The sequence below is a fragment of the Epinephelus lanceolatus genome, chromosome 8 (genome assembly GCF_041903045.1).
Source record: "Epinephelus lanceolatus isolate andai-2023 chromosome 8, ASM4190304v1, whole genome shotgun sequence".
Taxonomy (NCBI): domain Eukaryota; kingdom Metazoa; phylum Chordata; class Actinopteri; order Perciformes; family Serranidae; genus Epinephelus; species Epinephelus lanceolatus.
The window spans coordinates 28,913,492-28,933,840 of NC_135741.1; the positions used below are offsets into that span (position 1 = coordinate 28,913,492).

The window sequence follows — 20,349 nt, forward strand, 5'->3', positions numbered from 1 at the left end:
TGTCTATTAACCTAAAGATCAAATTTGCACTGCATCCTACGACTATTTGGTTCTAGAAAATCATCATGTTAATACTGAGACCGGGAAATTGGCTTTTAAATACAATGCACCACACAAGTGGAACAATTTGCATAAGCTTGTAAAACTCAAACAAGCTAATACCTTTTAATCAATTTTAATCTCTTTTGACTGTCTTAGAGCAATGTGAATGTGTTTCCTGTAAATTGATGTTGTTCCCATGCTGATGTCCTTGTCCTATTTCCTGTATTATTTGTTGATACATAATGTACTTACTGGGTCCTTCTGTTGTTTCATAACAGGGGATGTATACAGTAAGCATTGTGTGCTTCTGTTGTTTTATATGTAGTGTTATCAGGGCATCCTTGTAAGAGAGAGCATACTCTCAATGCCTTCCCTGTTTAGATAAATGTTAAGAGTAACTGGTGTCGGACACCTGCTCTGGTTATCATAAAATTGGTCCTAAATTTGACCTCGGGTGGCATTGAAAAGTCTTGAAAAGTCCTAAATCCAACTTCCCATTAGCTGTAGGAATCCTGTAAAAGGTGTTTTTAAGTTTACTCAACTCTTATTTGGACTTTGTCATCAAAGTTGTGTTCATTAAATTTTCAAAGTATAGCCGGCCCTCTCTGGTGTTTTTAATTAGCTATTTCCGCTTTGGCTAATTACTATCACTAAGGGACTCCCAGTCAATCCAGAGCTCAAATGAAAGCTGCAGACAGCTATGTATCATCAAAGCACAGTCTGCCTGCTCTGTTTAGTGTCATTTCACGCTACACCGTACTCAGAAAGAAGCTTTGTCCTTGACTACAAGGCCTCCTCTTTCACTAGGCATTAAACACCAACACACATAGATGCACACACTCAGTGTGACCATGTCTCGTCAGGTTGCTTCACCTGATTACATTAAAGTAATTGTAGCAGTGGTATCTTTTTTTTTTTTTCAAATGAATTATGGCTTTTACTTTTTTAGAAAAGAAAAAAAAAGACTAGAATTGAATTTTGGAAACCATAAAAATTCATTTTCAGTGGATGTGTTTTTTAAGTCTTTTGTGATTTATTTCCTCAACGCTGGCAGCAGCTTTGTGATAACAGGTAATGAGGTAGGTTTTGCTATTCAGTTTGCACCTCAATTTATTCAAATTGGATGAGAACACGTTTGAATCACAGAGGCCCCTAGTGGTAATCAAGTGCACCTCAGTTAGACAGAGAGACATTGTACCAGTACCATTGTATCAGAATCGACGTCACAGGTGACCCACTTTTTACACTCAGCTGTTACAGCAGTGTTACATAGCTTGCACCTGAACAATTTGGCTCAGCCTGTTTAAAGATTACAGCTCAGGTTAATGCTGTTTTTTGATCCAGTGAGGACATAGAGGTGAGTAATGAGGTGCTGTTATGGGATCAAAGTGTGATTCTCCCCTTGATTCCCTCAAATGTCAGTTCTGCTGCTTAAATAGCTTGTGTACACACTAATTCAAACACACACACACACACACACACACACACAAGCGTCCAGATCACCTATTAGTGAGAAACGTTTGATCTATTTTTAATGGCTGTAGCTTCTCAGTTGTGCATAAACTTATAACAAAGGTCAAATATCATTGCTGGGTTGCTGATTAACTTTAATTAACGTGTTTGAATATCATGACTGAGAAGAAGTCTCACACAGTATTAACACAGTATTAACACGATCTGCTCTAATAGCACCAATGCAAATATCGACCTCATGCAACCAGTGGGTTTGTTTTTACCGAGGAGGTGAGCGCCGTGCAGCTCTGAGGCTCCTATTTCATTATTCACTTGGCAGATTTAAAATCCCAAACCGTGAACAATGGACTCCCTCCAATGAGCCGATGTCTCTTTTGTTCTCTCCCCCTAAATAATTATGATAAGAGCCTACTAAAAGCCCGTCCTTTCTCTTTAGGGCTGAAGTTGTATGGAGTAGTGTCATCATGGAGTGGTTTCATTCATTATGTGAAGAACATCATTTTCTGAGGGGGTGCTGATAAGTGGGTCTGTCTTTGTGATCTCGTTGTTTGTTGTTGCAGGTGAATTGAAGTTGCCCGCAGAGCAGTCTTTGCTACAAAAGACAATATTTAAAGATTCTGTGTGTGACTTTTAGAAAATCATTGTTATGGGTGACATATTTCTTTGAACTGCAGTCAGCATGCTGCTAGGGGTGTAAATCACCAGTTTCATCAGCATACGATATTTTATCGATTCTCTTGATAACAATACGATATTTGCCGAAATCAATACGATTTTGACTTGATGCAATTCAGGGGCCTGCGATTGATATGAGATGATGTCATCTGCTCATTTAACACAATCAGCTGCAGAAAAAGCTGCCACCCCTTTCTTTTTTGCTTTTGGCCATAAAATAATAAAAACAGTACATAGGTAATGTAAGTGATTGTAACTGGTTATGTGCTGTAAAGCTTACTTTAAGTTTAACTTTGGGGCTTTCTGTCAGAAAGTCCTTTTAGAAAGAAATGTTTTCATTCGAACTCAAACCATCATCTTTTTCCTAAAATTTCAGGACTATCTGTCTTAAAGCCCTGAAGCAAACTTCTCCCAACAGCCATTAAACATGGATTAACAACAAGATCATTTAACAATGCCGTAAAATTCAGCTCAGTAATAAATGTCAAGCTTCACAGACATGGCAGGTGTTTTCTGCTTATCACCCATTATTAGCTTAAGCACCTTTACATTGCATGAATTAGCCTAGTGGCTATAACGGACTTTTCATCTACTCTATTAAAAAACGTTATCCTCGTCGTCTTTCACTTGTTTGCCATCTGCCTGCTGCTGTTTGACAGTTACACAGAATTTCAAAATAACGGTATAACCTAAAGATGATGATATGGATCTATGTTTTCACTTTGCATCGATGATATTGGATCGTTGATCATTGAATCGATATATCGATCCAGACTGATGAATCGTTACACCCCTAATGCTCCTAACACTGCCACTCAGTAGGCGTGAGCAAGCACCTGGGCATTGTCCAAAACAGTGACTCAAAACACGAGACTACATGTGATCAGCATCATGTTGACATAACGCGGGAAAATGAATTACAGTCACATTTAGAATGACATTGCTATCTGTAATAATCCTATATTTTACTGGGACTAGCTTTCCTTTTGTGGACTCTGTGTTGTAGTGGTTGCTGGACGTTTGTTGACATTAGCTAACCCTATTTCTAAGCTAATGTTAGCTGCTGTTGCACTCTAGGAGAGCTGAAGAGAAGCAAAGGACTCTGGAGCGCACATAACGTCACATCCTTTGGATTTTCCGGTAAAAATTTGTCCCAGAGCCTTGAAATAGAATACCATAGGCTGTTGAAGACAACTGAGAGAGTCAGGGAAGATCTCAGTTTTTAAGTTCTGTTACAATCTATTCACCATTGGCAATAAAAAGCAATAAATATATGTTAAAACTTAAAAACAGTACCTTCAATTAACTAAAATGCATAAAGATTGCATAAGCTATAGACAGTAATTCCTCAAAGACCCCTGTATTGTTGCCATGCTCTCTTGTCATTCATTTATCCATCTCCGTCAGTTAGAGACCAAAGAGAAAACTTGATTGTTAGAGCGAGGTGAAAACAGAAAGGCAGGAAATGTTATTCAGCTGAAATCATGGCTGGGATCTTGTTATATTTGTACCATAATAGATGGGGCACACCAGATAATGAGGGTTGTTATTTAACCAGAGAGGAACAGTAAGTGGGATGTGAAAAGCATTGCACAGTGATAGGTAGGAACAGCAGCGAACAAGATGGTTGAGTTTGATTTTGTTCCTCCACATTCTGGGACCATCAAAGAGTGTTTTTTCCTGGAGCTGAATAACATTTGACACTTGATTATCCCCGGAATTACCCACAGAGTGTTTGGCCTCATAACGTTATATATTCACGTAGTGTTTTAAAGTGATAGTCAACCAAAAATCTCTCCTTGGAATATCAAACAATGACCCCCTGTAGGCTTGAAAGGTAGCTGTAAACAGCTTGTAGCTTGCTTCTTCGCAAACGACAGCTCTGGTCAGCTTGAATTCATGTCACCTACAAAAAGGGGTTCCTGTGGTGACATGTTTTCACAGCAGGGAAAAAGTACCAACCCATACAAAAAAAGTCTCCTCCTGCAGTACAGTGTGCCTGGGTCATTTTCTAACCATACTTGTTTGAAAAGGAAGCAGAACAACAGATGATACACTCACAACACAAACCAAACACACAACAAGATGAAAACATTTTTGAAAAATCAGACAAGTACTCAACTCAAAAATGACAAATTTATCAAAGAAAACAGCTGCTCAATTAGTAACCTGCTCAACATGTTCCCTAACTGCTATCCTGACCACTATAATCATTAATTGTTTGCCTGTATCTACTTTATATGCAATATACAAATGTTTCTCTCTGTTTCATATATTTTTTATATATACATTTATTCATTTAAAGGAATAGCTTGACAGTTTGAGTAATATACTTTCAGTTTTACTTGCTTGCAGTTAGATGAGAAGACTGGTGTAACTTAAACATAAAGCTGGAACCAGCAGCTGCTTAGCTTAGCTTAGCATAAAGACTGGAAGCAAAAGAAGACAGTTGGTCTGGTTCTACGAAGGCTATGTAAGGGACGTGAGTTTGCATCTCCTAGGATAGCGAAGACATGACCCACCCTACTCTCCTTCTAATCGGCCATTACTCATTGCCTTGGTTAGTTGGGTTTGTTAGGTTTAGGAAAGGGTAGTCTCGCTCACCAGGAGGCAGAGTAGGGTGGGTCATGCCTTTGCTATAGTTGGAAATGCAAATTCACATAAGGGACTGGTTCTTGGCTGGTGGCAGTAACTTCCCAAAATCTCATCATCACTTTGAAGTTGCCAGCATAGACTGTATAAAATGACAGATACAGCCATGATGACAAACACCCATTGGTTTCTGAACTCCCATTTAGAACCCTCAAGTTAGCATTTTGGCGGTCGCCATTTTGTTTTTTGGTTTTTTTTGTTGTTTTTTGGAGCCAAAACCCAACCATATTTGGACGAATGAGCTGTGGAGGAGCAAAGCGTGGATCTGACTCATAGACTGTGCTGACGCCTAACAGACAGCCTGTCACTCAAAGTGGGCATACCTTTAATTATGCTTAACTTTTAGCATTAATAAAATGCAAACAGGTGAGTTATATAAAAAAATCACTCCCCTTACAGTTGCCATAAACAGTGAAATTAGCTATAAAGACCAAAATCATTTTTTGCACCAGCCTGTAAACATGTTTTTTTTCTGCTGTATTGTTGAGCATTTTAACATGGGTGTCTCTGCATAATGACTCGCTTCTGGAGCCAGCCTCAAGTGGCCACTCGAGAAACTGCAGGTTTTGCCACTTCCTCGTTGGCTTCATTTTTCAGCCTTGGAGGTCTCTTAGTTGCCAGGCAGTCAGCCGAGACTCAAATGTATTGTACATGAAAGTGGTTTACTCACCTCATCTAACTCCCAAAAAGTTATTTTACTTAAAAAAGCAGCTCCAGCCAGTAGGGACTTCCAGGAGTCCACTAACTAATGAGTTGGTCCACTTATCGCGGGTAATCTAAGCCCTACAGTTGCAAAGCATCATAGAAGAGCCCAGTAGACAAAGGCTTTTAGCCCACGGCGGCAGTAGAGACTCACATTAAACTACTTTAAAGCACAAGAGCTTTGGTAGCAGAAGAGCCTTTATGCCGTGAGCTAAAAACCACTTATGCAGATTTTAGAGCGTGTGTCAGAAGAGCTTGATACAGGCAGGTGTTTTTTGTTTTTAACATTGAGCAGTGGGAACAGTGGCTCAGACTTTTGATGGTGAATGTTTATTTTGCGTGAGGCCTGATCGGCTCTTCTTTTCGCTTTTATTATCTGGGAGGCTGGCATGCAGGCACACACAATTTTGCAGAAAGACAACCACTGATACACATTGTAGACACAGAGGAAAGGTACCCAGATATACAAAATATATTCCTGCAATGCGTGGTAAGAGAGAAGATAGATGCTTGCACGGATATCATTCTTTCATAAGAAGACTATTTAAGTGAAGCCTTTTCAATGGCTTCCTCTCCATGTCTTCCTCCTCCAGCTCCATGCACATTAGCTTCAGCTCTGCACGGTTCCCAGGCGGTTCCCTCTTGTTTCATCTGGTAATAATTCTTGGAGGCTTGGAGTGAGCCATAGAGTATGTTAGTCATTAATATGGCTGTCAGCAGGAGGAGACATGCTAGTGCTTCCCCATCTCGCCAGTATTCTTTGTAAGGTAACTGCAATGAGCCCCAGGACCATCTCTGGTCATTAAAAGTGTTCATACGTAGGTTAGAAATGGTAAGTAACAGTGCAAACATGATTAGCGAATGTGAATGGACCCTTTTTACTGAGTCACAGTGAGTGCTTTCTTGTATCTGACACCAGGAGGGTCGATGTTGCCAAATGGTCACAGGTGCAGGATGTGAGGCAGCAGCAGTGTTGTTGGCTCATCTCAAAGACGGCTTTGATTTCACTTCCTGAGGCAGGTGCTGGGAGGTTTCCTGTTTCTCTTGGCCAATGAAGGATGTTTCTTGTCTTCATTCGCCGGCTAGTTTGGCTTGAATGCTGCTTTTGCTCGGGAATTCCACCTCCTGAAGAACGGGTGAAAGAGAGAGAGAGATATGAAAGGGTGACAGGAGAAAAATGAAGGAGAGGGTGAATCTGTCCTTTTAAAACTGCACTTCCATTCCACTTGCCTGAGCGTGCTCCCCAGACAACAACTTGTGAATGTCATGCAATTAGCCAGGCTGTGATATAAGTTAATTAATGACACACAGCTGGCTCGGAGGGAGAAAAAAAAGGGGGGGAAGGCAAAGAAAGGTGAATACATGATAACAAGCATCAAGAGGGAAATAGAGAAGCGTGTGATGTTATGAAACAGCCAGCAGTCAGACCTGCTGTGCTGTAAGGAAATAGATGTCAAAGTGAAGAAGACAAAGGTGGACAGACACAGCCAGAATACATAAAATGTATATAAAGTATATATTGTCAGATTTGGAAGCTGGCTGGAGGTGGAACTCGGCTTTAAGCAGATGTCTGAAAAACAGCCTTGCGCGAAAAGGGAGAGGAGATCAAGAGAACGCAGGAGATGCAGAGGAGAGGAAAAGGATATGTTGTCTTTGAGGAAATTAGAGCTTCTGTGAATAACTACGCTGAACCAAATTCTTTATCATGATGCGTGGGTGAGGTGCCAGAGGATTAGAGAGAGTGTGTGGCAGAGAGATAGATGAAAAGAGGGACCCAGCCTCCAAAGAATCCAGCAGCAGAGACGAGATTGACAGGAGGGTTCATGTGTGATTCACTCCCTTATCAACACGCAGCTACACCACGTTAGACCGGCAGGTGTTTTTAATGTTACTTAAAACGCTTCATATCTGAAAGTGTCTAACAAGTTAATTTATCTTCATGAAGAAGCTGCTTCAAACTGGACTTGTGGAAAGCACATTTTGATACCACAGAATAAGAAATGCTGAACATGAATCACCTTCAAGTATGTGAGCAGACCAGTACACCAGTACAGTATGTGAGCAGACCAGGTCTTTAATACGTGACCATTTTAAGGGGATTTCACTTTTTTATTTATATATTTTTCCAATATTTCTGCAGTTTTACATCTGTATGCGCGGCTCATGTGCTGTCATTGTGTCATAAAGCATGTGCTAATTAACTCCTCAGTAACCTGGGAAGCATTTATTATTTATTGTTTATGTGCTCTGTGGGAATAGACGTACATAACATGTTTTCTTCCTCTGTAGTGTAAACAGCTCAATTCAAAACACAAGGCTGCTATTTTTTTCTGACAGTTTATATGATTTAACTCACCACCACCATTAAGTTATGTAATCCATTGTTATTTCCTCCTTAAAATGTAAATGTATGCTTTTTCACACACACCAACACACAGACACTCGGTCTACGATAGCTAACAGTCCCCCTTCTCTTTCTCTTTCTCTCATCCGTCCTTGCAGCCATGAAGTCGGACCGTAAGCGTCTGAAGGCGGAGAAAGCAGACCTGGTGAACCAGATGCAGCAGCTTTATGCCACACTGGAGAGCCGGGAGGAGCAGCTCCGTGACTTCATACGCAACTATGAGCAGCACAGAAAAGTATGGCTCCCATTTTCTGAACCATGAACTGCACACACAAGTGCATGCACAGAAAGATCCATTTGAAGAGTCTGTTTCTGTGCAGCTGTGTTGGTTGTATGCACGTTAGCATAAAAGGGCCCGTCTAAGCAACAACAGAATGAGTTATTAATAGTTCAGCCCAAAACCAAAAAAATCATATTTTTCCTTTTACCTGTAGTGATATTTATCAGTCTAGATTGTTTTGGTGTGAGTGTTGGAGATATCGGCAGTAGAGATGTCTGCCTTAGATCATGATTTCTGGAAAGAGACATTGCTGCTGAGTTTTAAAATATATTTTTGGGACTTTGAGAGCCACAAGCTGAGTGCCATCTAGTTCTGTTATATTGCAGAGAAGGCAGACATTTCTACGGCTGATATCTCCAGCACTCAGCAACTCACACCAAAACAATCTAGATTGATCAGAAGCACTACAGGTAAGAGGAAAAATATGTATTTTTGATTCTGAGGTGAACTGTCCCTTTAATGTCATCTCAAGCAAAACAATATTTCCAAAATCAGTGACAAGACATAACAGGAAGTAGTGAAATTATCATGGTTCGGTACGATTACTTAGCAGGTTTGACCCATTCAGTTTATTTTCAAAGGTATGCTTGATGTGTGAACCAATCCATCAGGATCTTTATGTCCACTAGGAGAGCGAGGATGCGGTGAAGGCACTGGCTAAAGAGAAGGACCTGCTGGAGAGAGAAAAGTGGGACCTGCGGCGGCAGACCAAGGAGGCCACGGAGCACACGGGGATGCTGCGCTCCCAGCTCGACCTCAAGGAGAACCGCATTAAGGAACTGGAGGCTGAATTGGCCATGGTGAGACGGAAGGACAGACGGGGGATGTGGGTGACTAGACTGACAGACAGACAGGTGGAGAGACAGACTATGCTATCTCTTGCTTTGTCATTGTAAACTTTGATGTTCTCCATGTTTAGTATGTAAAGTACAGTCACAAAAAAGAGCCAGAATAAGACAAAGACAGAAGGACAGTAAATATATTCTGAGCAGTTGCCAAGGCTCAGACACAGATACATCACGTGTGTTGCAACCACTTACAAGAACAGTGAACAGAAGGTAATCACAGTGCAGTCAAATACAAATATTAAAGCACAAGTTTCATGACTGTTTCATGGGTATACAGTGCGTCTGTCTGTCACTATTTTTGGTGAACTGCATATGATCAAACACAGAAAGCCTTTAAATGTACAGTACAGCCATCCATCATGTCTCCAACCCCCCAGATGAGTAACTGTGTCAATCAGAGAATGGAGTTCCGGGTGTTTGAGCGGGTTGCGGACAGGGACTTCTCTCCTAGGGTCATGGCGGTAAGATGGGCCCCCAGCTTTAAAATCTTAAAACCTTTCTTGACCCTCCCGCTCCCTGGAAATCTGTCCTACTTGTGACCTAAATGTGGTTTTGGAAAGCCCCCCTTCTCAGCTGCACGTTTTTGACTAACCCTGAGCCAACCCCGATTGATCCCAGTGATCCTAACACCAGTGATCCCATGGATTCCCGCTGTGATTGATCTGAATGTTTTTAAATTGAGTAAAAAAAAAAATGCCTGAGAGGAAAAATATATATACAGTACAGGCCAAAAGTTTGGACACACCTTCTCATTCAATGCATTTTCTTTATTTTCATGACTATTTACATTGTAGATTCTCACTGAAGGCATCAAAACTATGAATGAACACATGTGGAGTTATGTACTTATCAAAAAAAGGTGAAATAACTGAAAACATGTTTTATATTCTAGTTTCTTCAAAATAGCCACCCTTTGCTCTGATTACTGCTTTGCACACTCTTGGCATTCTCTCCATGAGCTTCAAGAGGTAGTCACCTGAAATGGTTTCCACTTCACAGGTGTGCCTTATCAGGGTTAATTAGTGGAATTTCTTGCTTTATCAATGGGGTTGGGACCATCAGTTGTGTTGTGCAGAAGTCAGGTTAATACACAGCCGACAGCCCTATTGGACAACTGTTAAAATTCATATTATGGCAAGAACCAATCAGCTAACTAAAGAAAAACGAGTGGCCATCATTACTTTAAGAAATGAAGGTCAGTCAGTCCGGAAAATTGCAAAAACTTTAAATGTGTCCCCAAGTGGAGTCGCAAAAACCATCAAGCGCTACAACGAAACTGGCACACATGAGGACCGACCCAGGAAAGGAAGACCAAGAGTCACCTCTGCTTCTGAGGATAAGTTCATCCGAGTCACCAGCCTCAGAAATCGCAAGTTAACAGCAGCTCAGATCAGAGACCAGATGAATGCCACACAGAGTTCTAGCAGCAGACCCATCTCTAGAACAACTGTTAAGAGGAGACTGCGCCAATCAGGCCTTCATGGTCAAATAGCTGCTAGGAAACCACTGCTAAGGAGAGGCAACAAGCAGAAGAGATTTGTTTGGGCCAAGAAACACAAGGAATGGACATTAGACCAGTGGAAATCTGTGCTTTGGTCTGATGAGTCCAAATTTGAGATCTTTGGTTCCAACCGCCGTGTCTTTGTGAGACGCAGAAAAGGTGAACGGATGGATTCCACATGCCTGGTTCCCACTGTGAAGCATGGAGGAGGAGGTGTGATGGTGTGGGGGTGTTTTGCTGGTGACACTGTTGGGGATTTATTCAAAATTGAAGGCACACTGAACCAGCATGGCTACCACAGCATCCTGCAGCGACATGCCATCCCATCCGCTTTGCGTTTAGTTGGACGATCATTTATTTTTCAACAGGACAATGACCCCAAACACACCTCCAGGCTGTGTAAGGGCTATTTGACCAAGAAGGAGAGTGATGGAGTGCTGCGGCAGATGACCTGGCCTCCACAGTCACCGGACCTGAACCCAATCCAGATGGTTTGGGGTGAGCTGGACCGCAGAGTGAAGGCAAAGGGGCCAACAAGTGCTAAACACCTCTGGGAACTCCTTCAAGACTGTTGGAAAACCATTTCAGGTGACTACCTCTTGAAGCTCATGGAGAGAATGCCAAGAGTGTGCAAAGCAGTAATCAGAGCAAAGGGTGGCTATTTTGAAGAAACTAGAATATAAAACATGTGTTCAGTTATTTCACCTTTTTTTGTTAAGTACATAACTCCACGTGTTCATTCATAGTTTTGATGCCTTCAGTGAGAATCTACAATGTAAATAGTCATGAAAATAAAGAAAACGCATTGAATGAGAAGGTGTGTCCAAACTTTTGGCCTGTACTGTATATTCAGGCAACTAATGATTACTGCAAAGGTTTGTGATTGTATTCTGTTTTGCATGTCAGAGTGTGATTGATAATCGTTTGACCGCTGGTAGGTAGAGATGATTGCGGAGCTGATTGTGATTTGATTTGCAGCCTGCCGTCGCTTGGCATGATGATAAGATTCGCACAATAACAAGATTGCAAGCATTTGTAAAACACTGACATGTCAAGGCTAATCAGAAAACATACACACAAAGAAACAAAACTTTTGGCAGACACAAAATACACTTCCACAAACACATCTCCCAAGGCTCCAGCAGCTCATTGTGGTTCCCGCTAAAAGATGGTGAATTGTGCTTTGTGACGAGGCCCTACAGAGCAAATGTATTCATTAGACTTCTAGAAAAGCTTCATTATTTCCATTTTCTCCATTTTACACCCCGCCAACCTCTAACTTCCTCCCCCGAAAGGGAAGCAAACACCTCCTCCAGATATTCTGTTGTGTTTTTTCTTCTCCGTGCTCTCTGGAGCTGTAACGAGAGATTTCACACAACAAAAGACCAACATGAATACAGCTGCATTTTTCATGAGACAACAACCACGCGAGGAGCCCAGGGGAGAACACACTTGTCCGCATGCACTCAGAGGAGTAGGATTTTGGATGCAAAAATCAACATGTACACGTGGACACACACGACACATAACACACAGTAACAGTAAAACACCACCTCACTTGAAAAAAATTATCTCCAGGTTTGTTGCTTAATGCGATTTTGCTTTCTAACTAATTGCATCCGTCTTTTTACCCTCTTAAGGCCAAACAGTCTTTAGCCACCCTAACCAAGGACGTGCCAAAGCGTCACTCTCTGGCCATGCCCACGGAGACAGTTGTCAATGGCAACAACCAGGAGTGGGTGATGCAGGCCGACCTCCCGCTGACAGCAGCCATCAGACAGAGTCAGCAGACCCTCTATGTCCACACGGGGCATCCCACTGACAGACAAGGTAGGCTGACATGCACACGTACCGTACCTGCATGCTCATGTGAACCTGCTTCACACACATTCACTCCTGTCATCTGCTCAGTATGACTACATTGTTGGCCACTGATGATGCTCCAGTCGTTACATTTCATGCGCTTTATGTAGCAGTTACAGTGAACATACTTTTGGCTTTACAGCTTCCATCCGTCTTTGCCGCACACAGATATTTCCTCTGTATTTTAAAAAGGTGGCAGCTGGGGATCAGTTGGGTGTTAAGTGCCGTTTCTGTCTGGTTAAGTGTAATTTCACACTCAGGTTCTGAGGGAAACTATTTTTTTTATTTAATGTGTTGTTTATATTTTGCAGCTTTTTTCACCTGACTTTTTTGGCCCCTATTTCTAATTTTCAGGCTCCTCACAACATTTGTAGGTTCACCATATACCTGACTTGTGCAGACGTGCAGATGAAAAAGGAGGAAAAAGCTTTCTCTGTCACTACCTAAAGCTGAAGTGTATTGCAAACTGAACGCACAGCTTTTGCTTGCAAAGCTCATTCACTTTGACTTTTGTGAATTCTTGTGGCCGGAAAATAGAAATGTGTCTTTTCTTTTCTAGTGTTGCATTGCAGCAGTGCACCTAGTCAATCATGGCCCGTCCTAATATATGGGGGCCCTTTTTCATATTCAAGTAAATATTAAAAACAGTTTGCGTGTATGTGGTAAGTTAAGTCTGCAACACACAAAAGATTTTAAGAAGTGGTTATTATGAAAAGCTGATGTCGGGAGTTGACATCATAGTTAAAAGGACAGTTCAGATCTTTTGAAGTTTTGTTGTATGAGGTGCTTATCTATTGTCAGTGTATTACCTTCAGTAGATGGCGGTGGGCACGCATCCAGTTTGGAGAAGCAGGCAGGAGTACTGACACGGAAGCTAAGCAATGCACTGCTGTGGTCAGGGGACAGCAGCAAAACTGATAACCGACTATATGATATATTATTATATTATTCTATATTTAGAATATTTTCACTTCTTTACCTTGCCACAGACACCCTGTCCTGATTGGGAAGCCGTTCACTGCTTCAGTTCCCCATCTATTCTCTTAACAAGCCCCCAAACTCATTCACAAAAATCACTTTACCTTGCAGAACACAGGACCTGCTGGTTTACTGCAGTCTTGATCAGTTATTTTGTTTATGTTATTGTGTGACTCTGCCATTTAAGGGGCCGTACACATCTTTAACCGCCTGGAAAACACAAGGTCAGGCACTGGGCGCTACTCTTGTGCCTACTCTGTAGGCTCTGTTTTCAAGGGCATAGAGGCAGGTTGCATAACCAGCACCGTATCATAGCCTAATTACCAAAAACCCTGAGTACAGTGCTGATCTTCTTCCAAGCGTTGTTTTGTAAGTGTGCATTAGGCCAAAAATATTGTCCATGGGATGGATGTAAAGCTCTGGGTAGCCCTGCACTAAAATGATCAACTTCTTCTTCATGTTTACCACAGACAGGTATTTACAGAAAAAGAGGAAGATATCTGCCAGCTGTTATTGGTTGTTTCTTGTTACATGACTTGGGGTGCTGCATTCTAAAAGTTTAACTTTGTTGGTCTCAGGGCACAGCCATCGCGCCCTGAAAAAATGGGTGGCTGGGAACACGTGCCTGCTGTAATGGCATCGCTCTGGTGTTTGAGTGCGCCTGCAGCAGGTCTATATTGAAAGCAATGAATTTGAGGGCACAAAATCATGGAATGTGTACGGCCCTTAAAAGGGTTAGTTCGGATTCACCAAAGTCAAATGCTAACACAAACTGACTGATCGAGGCAGTGATAGACCAGCAGCTCTCGTGTTCAGCAAGCTAAAATTATAGGTGGTGAACTAAAGCCATTAAAGGCATCAGAGAGGGTTGTATACTGAGAGGTAAAGCAGTGAAAATACTTTGAATATAGCGTACACTTAAACTGTTACAGATTTTTTTTAGGTGGCTAAAATACGTTTTGCTGCTGCCCCAACCACAGCAGTGCATTACTTAGCGTCTGTGGCAGTGCACCTGCCTGCTAAACTGGGACATACCGACTGCCATCTACTGTAGGTGATACACTGACTATGGAAAAGTACCTCATACACCCCACTTCAAAAGATCTGAACTATCCTTTTAAATAATCTTCCCTCTCAGAATCCGTGCTTGAATAATCAAGTGTCATCGAGGCTGTCAGCCTGAGAGGTGCTACTGGCACCTCCCAGCCTAAAAAGAAAGTTTCATACAAATTAACCTTGTTTCCACCAGAGATGGGAGTCCATCTCAGTCCACCTCGAGCTGTTCAAAGGGGCAGCCACGGGTTCAAACGGGTTACTGACTAATTGTGGACATCTGGAGGGAGAAGACAAAGTGTGACAACGTGTGAACAGTCACGAACCCCCAAATTGCTATGCAATTGGTTGAACTGTATGTATCAGTCTCACTGGTACACACACTCGCTCACACTCTGTGAAGCTGTTTTCACTGTTGCTTAGCAACTGCAGATGATTGCAAATAATTTCAGGCTTTTAGTCAGGGGCTTTTTAACTATATTTCCTTGTAAGGATGTTGTGGCGTTGTTGAGAAGAATCAGATTTTCCCTGTTCACGAGTTTTTGGTGCCCAAACACACCCCAAAAAGAAAACAAGTCTTCTCTGTTTTCCCTCTCGTCCCGTTTAGTGGCTGCCGTGCGGGTGAGCCCATGCCACTCGCGTCAGCCCTCCATCATCTCCGACGCCTCGGCGGTGGAGGGAGACCGGTCATCCACACCCAGCGACATCAACTCACCACGCCATCGGACTCACTCCCTCTGCAATGTAAGAGCTGCCCACCACCGCACCCTCCTAAGTAATCAGCCCCTCTAGTCACTGCCAACTGTCCTGCTCCCTGGCCGCTGTCGTTTCCTCCCACCATCGTTCTGGCTGAAACCATGTTTGCCCCGCGCAGCCTGTCGTGTACTCACTCTGCAGCTGTGACTTGAATTTATGTGAAAACCAGTTGTGGTTGTTGAATACGTGCATGCCTGGCAGCATGTCAAGTGACACTTCCCCTTTGTGTTGTGATCTTTATCTTTCCTGGTCTTTATCGCTCACTCTGCACCACTTCACTGACTTCTCTGCTCTTGTATCTCTCTGTCCCTTCTGCCATCTCTTCATCTCCTCCTTCCCTTTGCTCCCCCGTTCTCTCTCTTCTTTCAGTCCCTAGAAGATCTGGAGGAGGCGAAGCGTAAGAAGAAGAAAGAGAAGATGGGGCTTGGCTCTCTGTCGCGTGTCTTTGCCCGGGGAAAGCAGCGCAAGTCCCTCGACCCTGGTTTGTTTGATGGTACTTCAACGCCTGATTATTATATAGAGGAAGATGCAGACTGGTAAAGCACACATGTCCGAGCGAACCACCTGGAGAGCCTTTGTGGCAATTATCAGAAGACAGCTTTGTGTTGTGTGTGTGTGCAAGAGAATGGGTGTGTGTTTGATGTCAGTGTGTACAGATACAGCAGTGTGTGTGCCTGCGCAGTCTCACACGCATGCATACTCGTGTGTGTGAAAGTGTGTGCATGTGTGTGTCATCCATGGTCAGAGGCCATGTCAGGAGCTGGAGGCGCGTCTTGCTTCGCTGAAGTGTAAACCTTAACGAGCAAATTGCACCTGTATGTATGTACAGTCCTGTAAATAGAGTGGACAGTGTGACACAGCGACCATGTGGATATGTTCTGTTGTATCTGCCCTCCAAAAAACGGCTGTGTTATTGGATCTTTTAATTGTTCTTTACATTTTGACTTTTTGTTTTCACTCAACTGGAAACTTGAAGGACTGCTGTACTTGTAAATAACAACAGTTGATGTGCACTTTGTGCGTGTAAATGTCTCCTTGTCCTGAATGCCTTTTGTTATGTTCTGACATGTACTCCCCTCCTCTCACTACCTTTTAACTTGAACTCCTCCCTGTTTATTGTCCTGCCTGGTCCATCCCCCCCCCCCCCCCCCCCCCCCCCCCCCTCTCCTTCCACACTGCCATGACGAGAACAGTTTCCTGTCGGCAACATGCAGACTCCTCAAATCCACCTCTAATTCGGTTGTACAACACATCCCTCTACCGCCAAGAAAACTGTGCACTCCTTGATGTTCGCTCAAATGAGACTTCAAAGACGCTGCTAAGCGAGGAATAAACTTTCTATGCAGAACAGTTTGTTCCACGGCAACATGAAGCCAAACAGGAAATGTAAGAAATGTGTTTTCTATCTGCTCAGATAGAAGGTACATGCCGAAGGTACATGTGTGACATGCATGCACATAGTCCCAGTCCCTGAATGCATGTTGAACAAAACCCTACTAAACAGAAATGTCTTTCTCTGGGTATGTTGTCGAGGAGATGTTTTTTTAAAAAAAAGAGAGGTCAGTTGCTGATTTCATGATGTTTATTCATGATTTCCTCCATTTTAAATGAAGTTATTAGATTTATCATTCAGAAAAAAAAGTTTAACATCCCAAACTAAACATAGAACGCTTTAATCTGCACCTACAAGGCTCTTTATGCAAAATTACATTTGAAGTATTAAAGGTCAGCAAAGTCAACAGCCACAAAGAAAACCCAGCGCTACACTTTCAATGATTAAATCATCACTTCACATATTCATGAGTCTTTGTGCCATTTTCTCTCTGTAGGATCTTACAGTAGCTTGTAGCTATCGTTTTATTAATGCTTAAAAAAGCTGCTGGGAGTAGAATCACTCTGGGAAAAGGAATAGAAATCTGTCATCATAGCGTAAGTGAGAGCATAAACATCAATTATACTATCACTGTAGATATTAGCCTGATGGTCAAGGCTTTTCTGAACCTCAGGAAGTAGGTCATTTTACCAGAAAATCCGGACTTCAGTTTAGAGGCCTGAGCGCAGAGCTGACACTAATTGAACTGTTATAACAATAACGAGTGCCAACCCAGGAGGTTAAAAATCAGGCTAAACAAACCGAAGCAAATGCATACCTTCTCCCTCGACCCCCAAATTCAGATGCAGAGTTCAGGCCATTGCTGAAAAAAGCAATTAACTTTGTGCCAAAGGTTAATAGCGTTTCTTCAAGCAAAAGAATGTCCACAGACGTTGGATTATTTTCATCCTTTCATTGGATTGAGCCGGAGTCTGCACTGCCACCCCCAGGAAATCTTTTCTCTCCCTGATATTAAACTAACACTGGGTATTTGTCAGTCTCATCTGAAACACTATACAGTCACAGATTACATTGGAGCTGTATTTAACCACAGTGCTTGTCAAAAGAGCGTCCGTGTAAGCGGCGAGGGGGATTATCGGTTAACCCTCAGCTCAGCCTACATTTGGGCTCGCAGATATTGGATTTAGAGGTAAATCACTAAGCTAATTCATAGATAAGTCATCATGTATTAAAATGTATGTATAGGAACAACAGCTCAATCAGTTTATTTCATTAAGCCTTTAATGAAATGTATTAAAAAAATACTAGGCTATTTTTATTTTTTCATTTAACCAACCTCTGCTGATGGGGAAAAAAACATATCAAATGAAAAGCATTGTATGATCTTTATGTTTTGAGCCACGGTCTCTTTGGTTTTTTTTTTGTTTGTTTGTTTTGTTTTTCCACAAATATTTTACTTTTTGTAAATGAGATAACATTACAGAAATAAAATTAATATTATTATTAAAGAGTTTTTATTTAAAGTCAAAGATGTAGGCCTCAGTGGAGGACTTCCTGCTGTGAGGTCCTGAGATGTTTAGAAGTGGATAGTAGTGAACTTTTAAAGGCATGGCAACAAAAATTACGCTCAAAAGAACTAAATGAGAAAAATAAGATTATTTTAAAATAAAATAAATAACCTTGAATTTCCATGTGGCTGTCCTCTCTTTCCCTGTGTTGATGTTTGTGTGTTTACGTGTTCATTTGTCGTGGTATGGCTCTAATCCTGATTCGTCCCTTTACACTGCGGGGGCTGCCATCTTTAACATATGCGTGAGCCTCCCTCAGCCCTGCAAGTCCATCTGTGACAGGACCGCATCCCAAAAGCTTCCAAATGGCCTCCTTTCTTCTCTCTCCCAATTTTCACTCCTTATTCGTCCTGAGAATGTTTCTGTCTCTGTGATATGAAAATCAATAATCAGGAAACAGAGAGGGGAAAGGAAGCCATGTCAGACTGTCGGAACGGAGCTCATATGTGTCAGCACATGATGTCAATAATGTTCTGCTGTGATTTGACCCCTGACCTCTAACACTGACCCCCCCTCTTGCCTGCCCTCCTCCGGACTCTCAACACAGTGAAGTGACCCAAGAAGTAATCAGTCAGACTCAGTAAGACCAAGGTACACAAGTTCCGATTGCTTTAACAATGAGCTGTGCTGGGTTGCAGACTGTGTTTGCAGATGCCTTCTAACTCTCAAACAGTATCACAAACTGACCTTGGAATTTAGCACTTCTTCAAGTTCAAACTAACTCTGATGAAAATCATCCAAAAACAACAAGTGCCTCTGTATATGACATGCCTACAGGGGCGTCAGCAACTTTTTTTTTCCTGTTTACTAATATTAGACACTTTCTATGGCATACTAACATTAGTTTAATACAGACTTCAGATTTCCACTTTTACCAAATATCTCAACAACAATCCACACCCGTATTAAGCAGTCAAAGAAATGCACTTTGTCAAGAGTTGATGGTACTTTCAAGTCTGCAAGTTGAATGCCATGCTGCAGCCAGTTAGCTTAGCGTAGCATAGACTGGACACAGACAGGCTGTAGCTTCATATTTACCGTACAGACACGAGAGCTGTATCAAACTTATCGGTGAATAAGAGTATTTCTCCAAAGCTTTTCTTTCAAAGGTGCTGTATACGACATTCAGAACATTAATACAGCAGCAAACAGCTGCTTGCTTTGGAAAGATACAGTGCTGTAATGGTGTCCTGAGCAGAGAATGAAGTCACACTACCTCTGTATGTGTTGTATCTGAGCCTCTCTGTTCTTTCTGGTGGTAGATGGTCCAGCTGTGCATGCATGTCAGTGCATGAGACCCTGTGTGTATCCCACTGACTAGTAGCTAGTCACCACCGCTCTGCACTGCGTTCATACAGAGAGGAAGACCCTCCTGTTACGCTGTCTACAGTGGGACCTCATTTCAGAAAAAATATGTAGCCTTCAGTAGTCAATGGTGAGACAGATCATTTTGCAACTCAAGAAAGTGGCAGTTTTAGTTGTGTGTAAAACTGTGAACATCATCTCTCATCTCACACCATATATGACACCTACACCAGCTGGCAGTAGATATGTTCCACACACATGCAACATTATTTTGTCTGATATGTTTTACACAGCGGTTCCTGGTCTTTTTATCAGTTGAGAAGCGAAAGAACCAGTAAGACCCGCTCCTCGTGTGAGTTCATCCTGCTGGTATGAAACGCACAGGCTTTGTAGCTTCAGTAAGAGAGAAAGCTATGACATCATTTATGCAATTTGACTTCGTTCTAATCACTGTGTTATACTTTAACAGTTTTACAACAAACTGCAACTTTATTGACTTGCAAAATTAACTTTTGAACTGACAATCATCACATGTGTAATTCATGGCACAATTCAAACAGGATCAAAAAATTAACTGAGGGGTGTCGGTGGCTTAGTGCTTAGAGCAGGCGCCCCATATACAAAGGCTCAGTCCTTGCCGCAGTGGCCGTGGGTTCGCTTCCAGCCTGTAGCCCTTTGCTGCATGTCGCTCCCTCTGTCTCTCCCCCATTTCAAGCTAGTCTGTCCTATCATTAAAGGCCTGAAAAGCCCAAAAAAATAATCTTTAAAAAATAGTAACTGAAAGAAGTCCCAGGCTGGTCCACTGGAAGGGGAGTGACTTCGCCTCTCTACACAGTGGTTACAGCTGGTAACTTTGCGTACGTGTAGCAGCAGTGGAATTGCTTACCACAAAGACTTGAAACAGACTGGTCGTACC

At 42.2% G+C, this 20,349-nt stretch overlaps 1 protein-coding gene across 12 annotated transcripts in view; it reads left to right on the forward strand.

The window, feature by feature from the left end:
* The window catches only part of kazna (kazrin, periplakin interacting protein a), a 259,175-nt gene that overhangs the window by 229,069 nt on the left and 9,757 nt on the right, over positions 1–20,349 (forward strand). For 4 of the 12 annotated variants that reach the window (XM_033634713.2, XM_033634768.2, XM_033634759.2 and 1 more), the window contains 6 exons: positions 8,047–8,183; positions 8,858–9,028; positions 9,454–9,537; positions 12,218–12,407; positions 15,079–15,215; positions 15,597–15,720. In XM_033634713.2, the coding sequence (XP_033490604.2) occupies positions 8,047–8,183; positions 8,858–9,028; positions 9,454–9,537; positions 12,218–12,407; positions 15,079–15,215; positions 15,597–15,720 (843 nt within the window). Of the gene's footprint in view, positions 1–8,046; positions 8,184–8,857; positions 9,029–9,453; positions 9,538–12,217; positions 12,408–15,078; positions 15,216–15,596; positions 18,250–20,349 lie in introns of those variants that run through there. The other 8 variants (XM_033634724.2, XM_033634733.2, XR_004502096.2 and 5 more) reach the window with 8 other exon arrangements.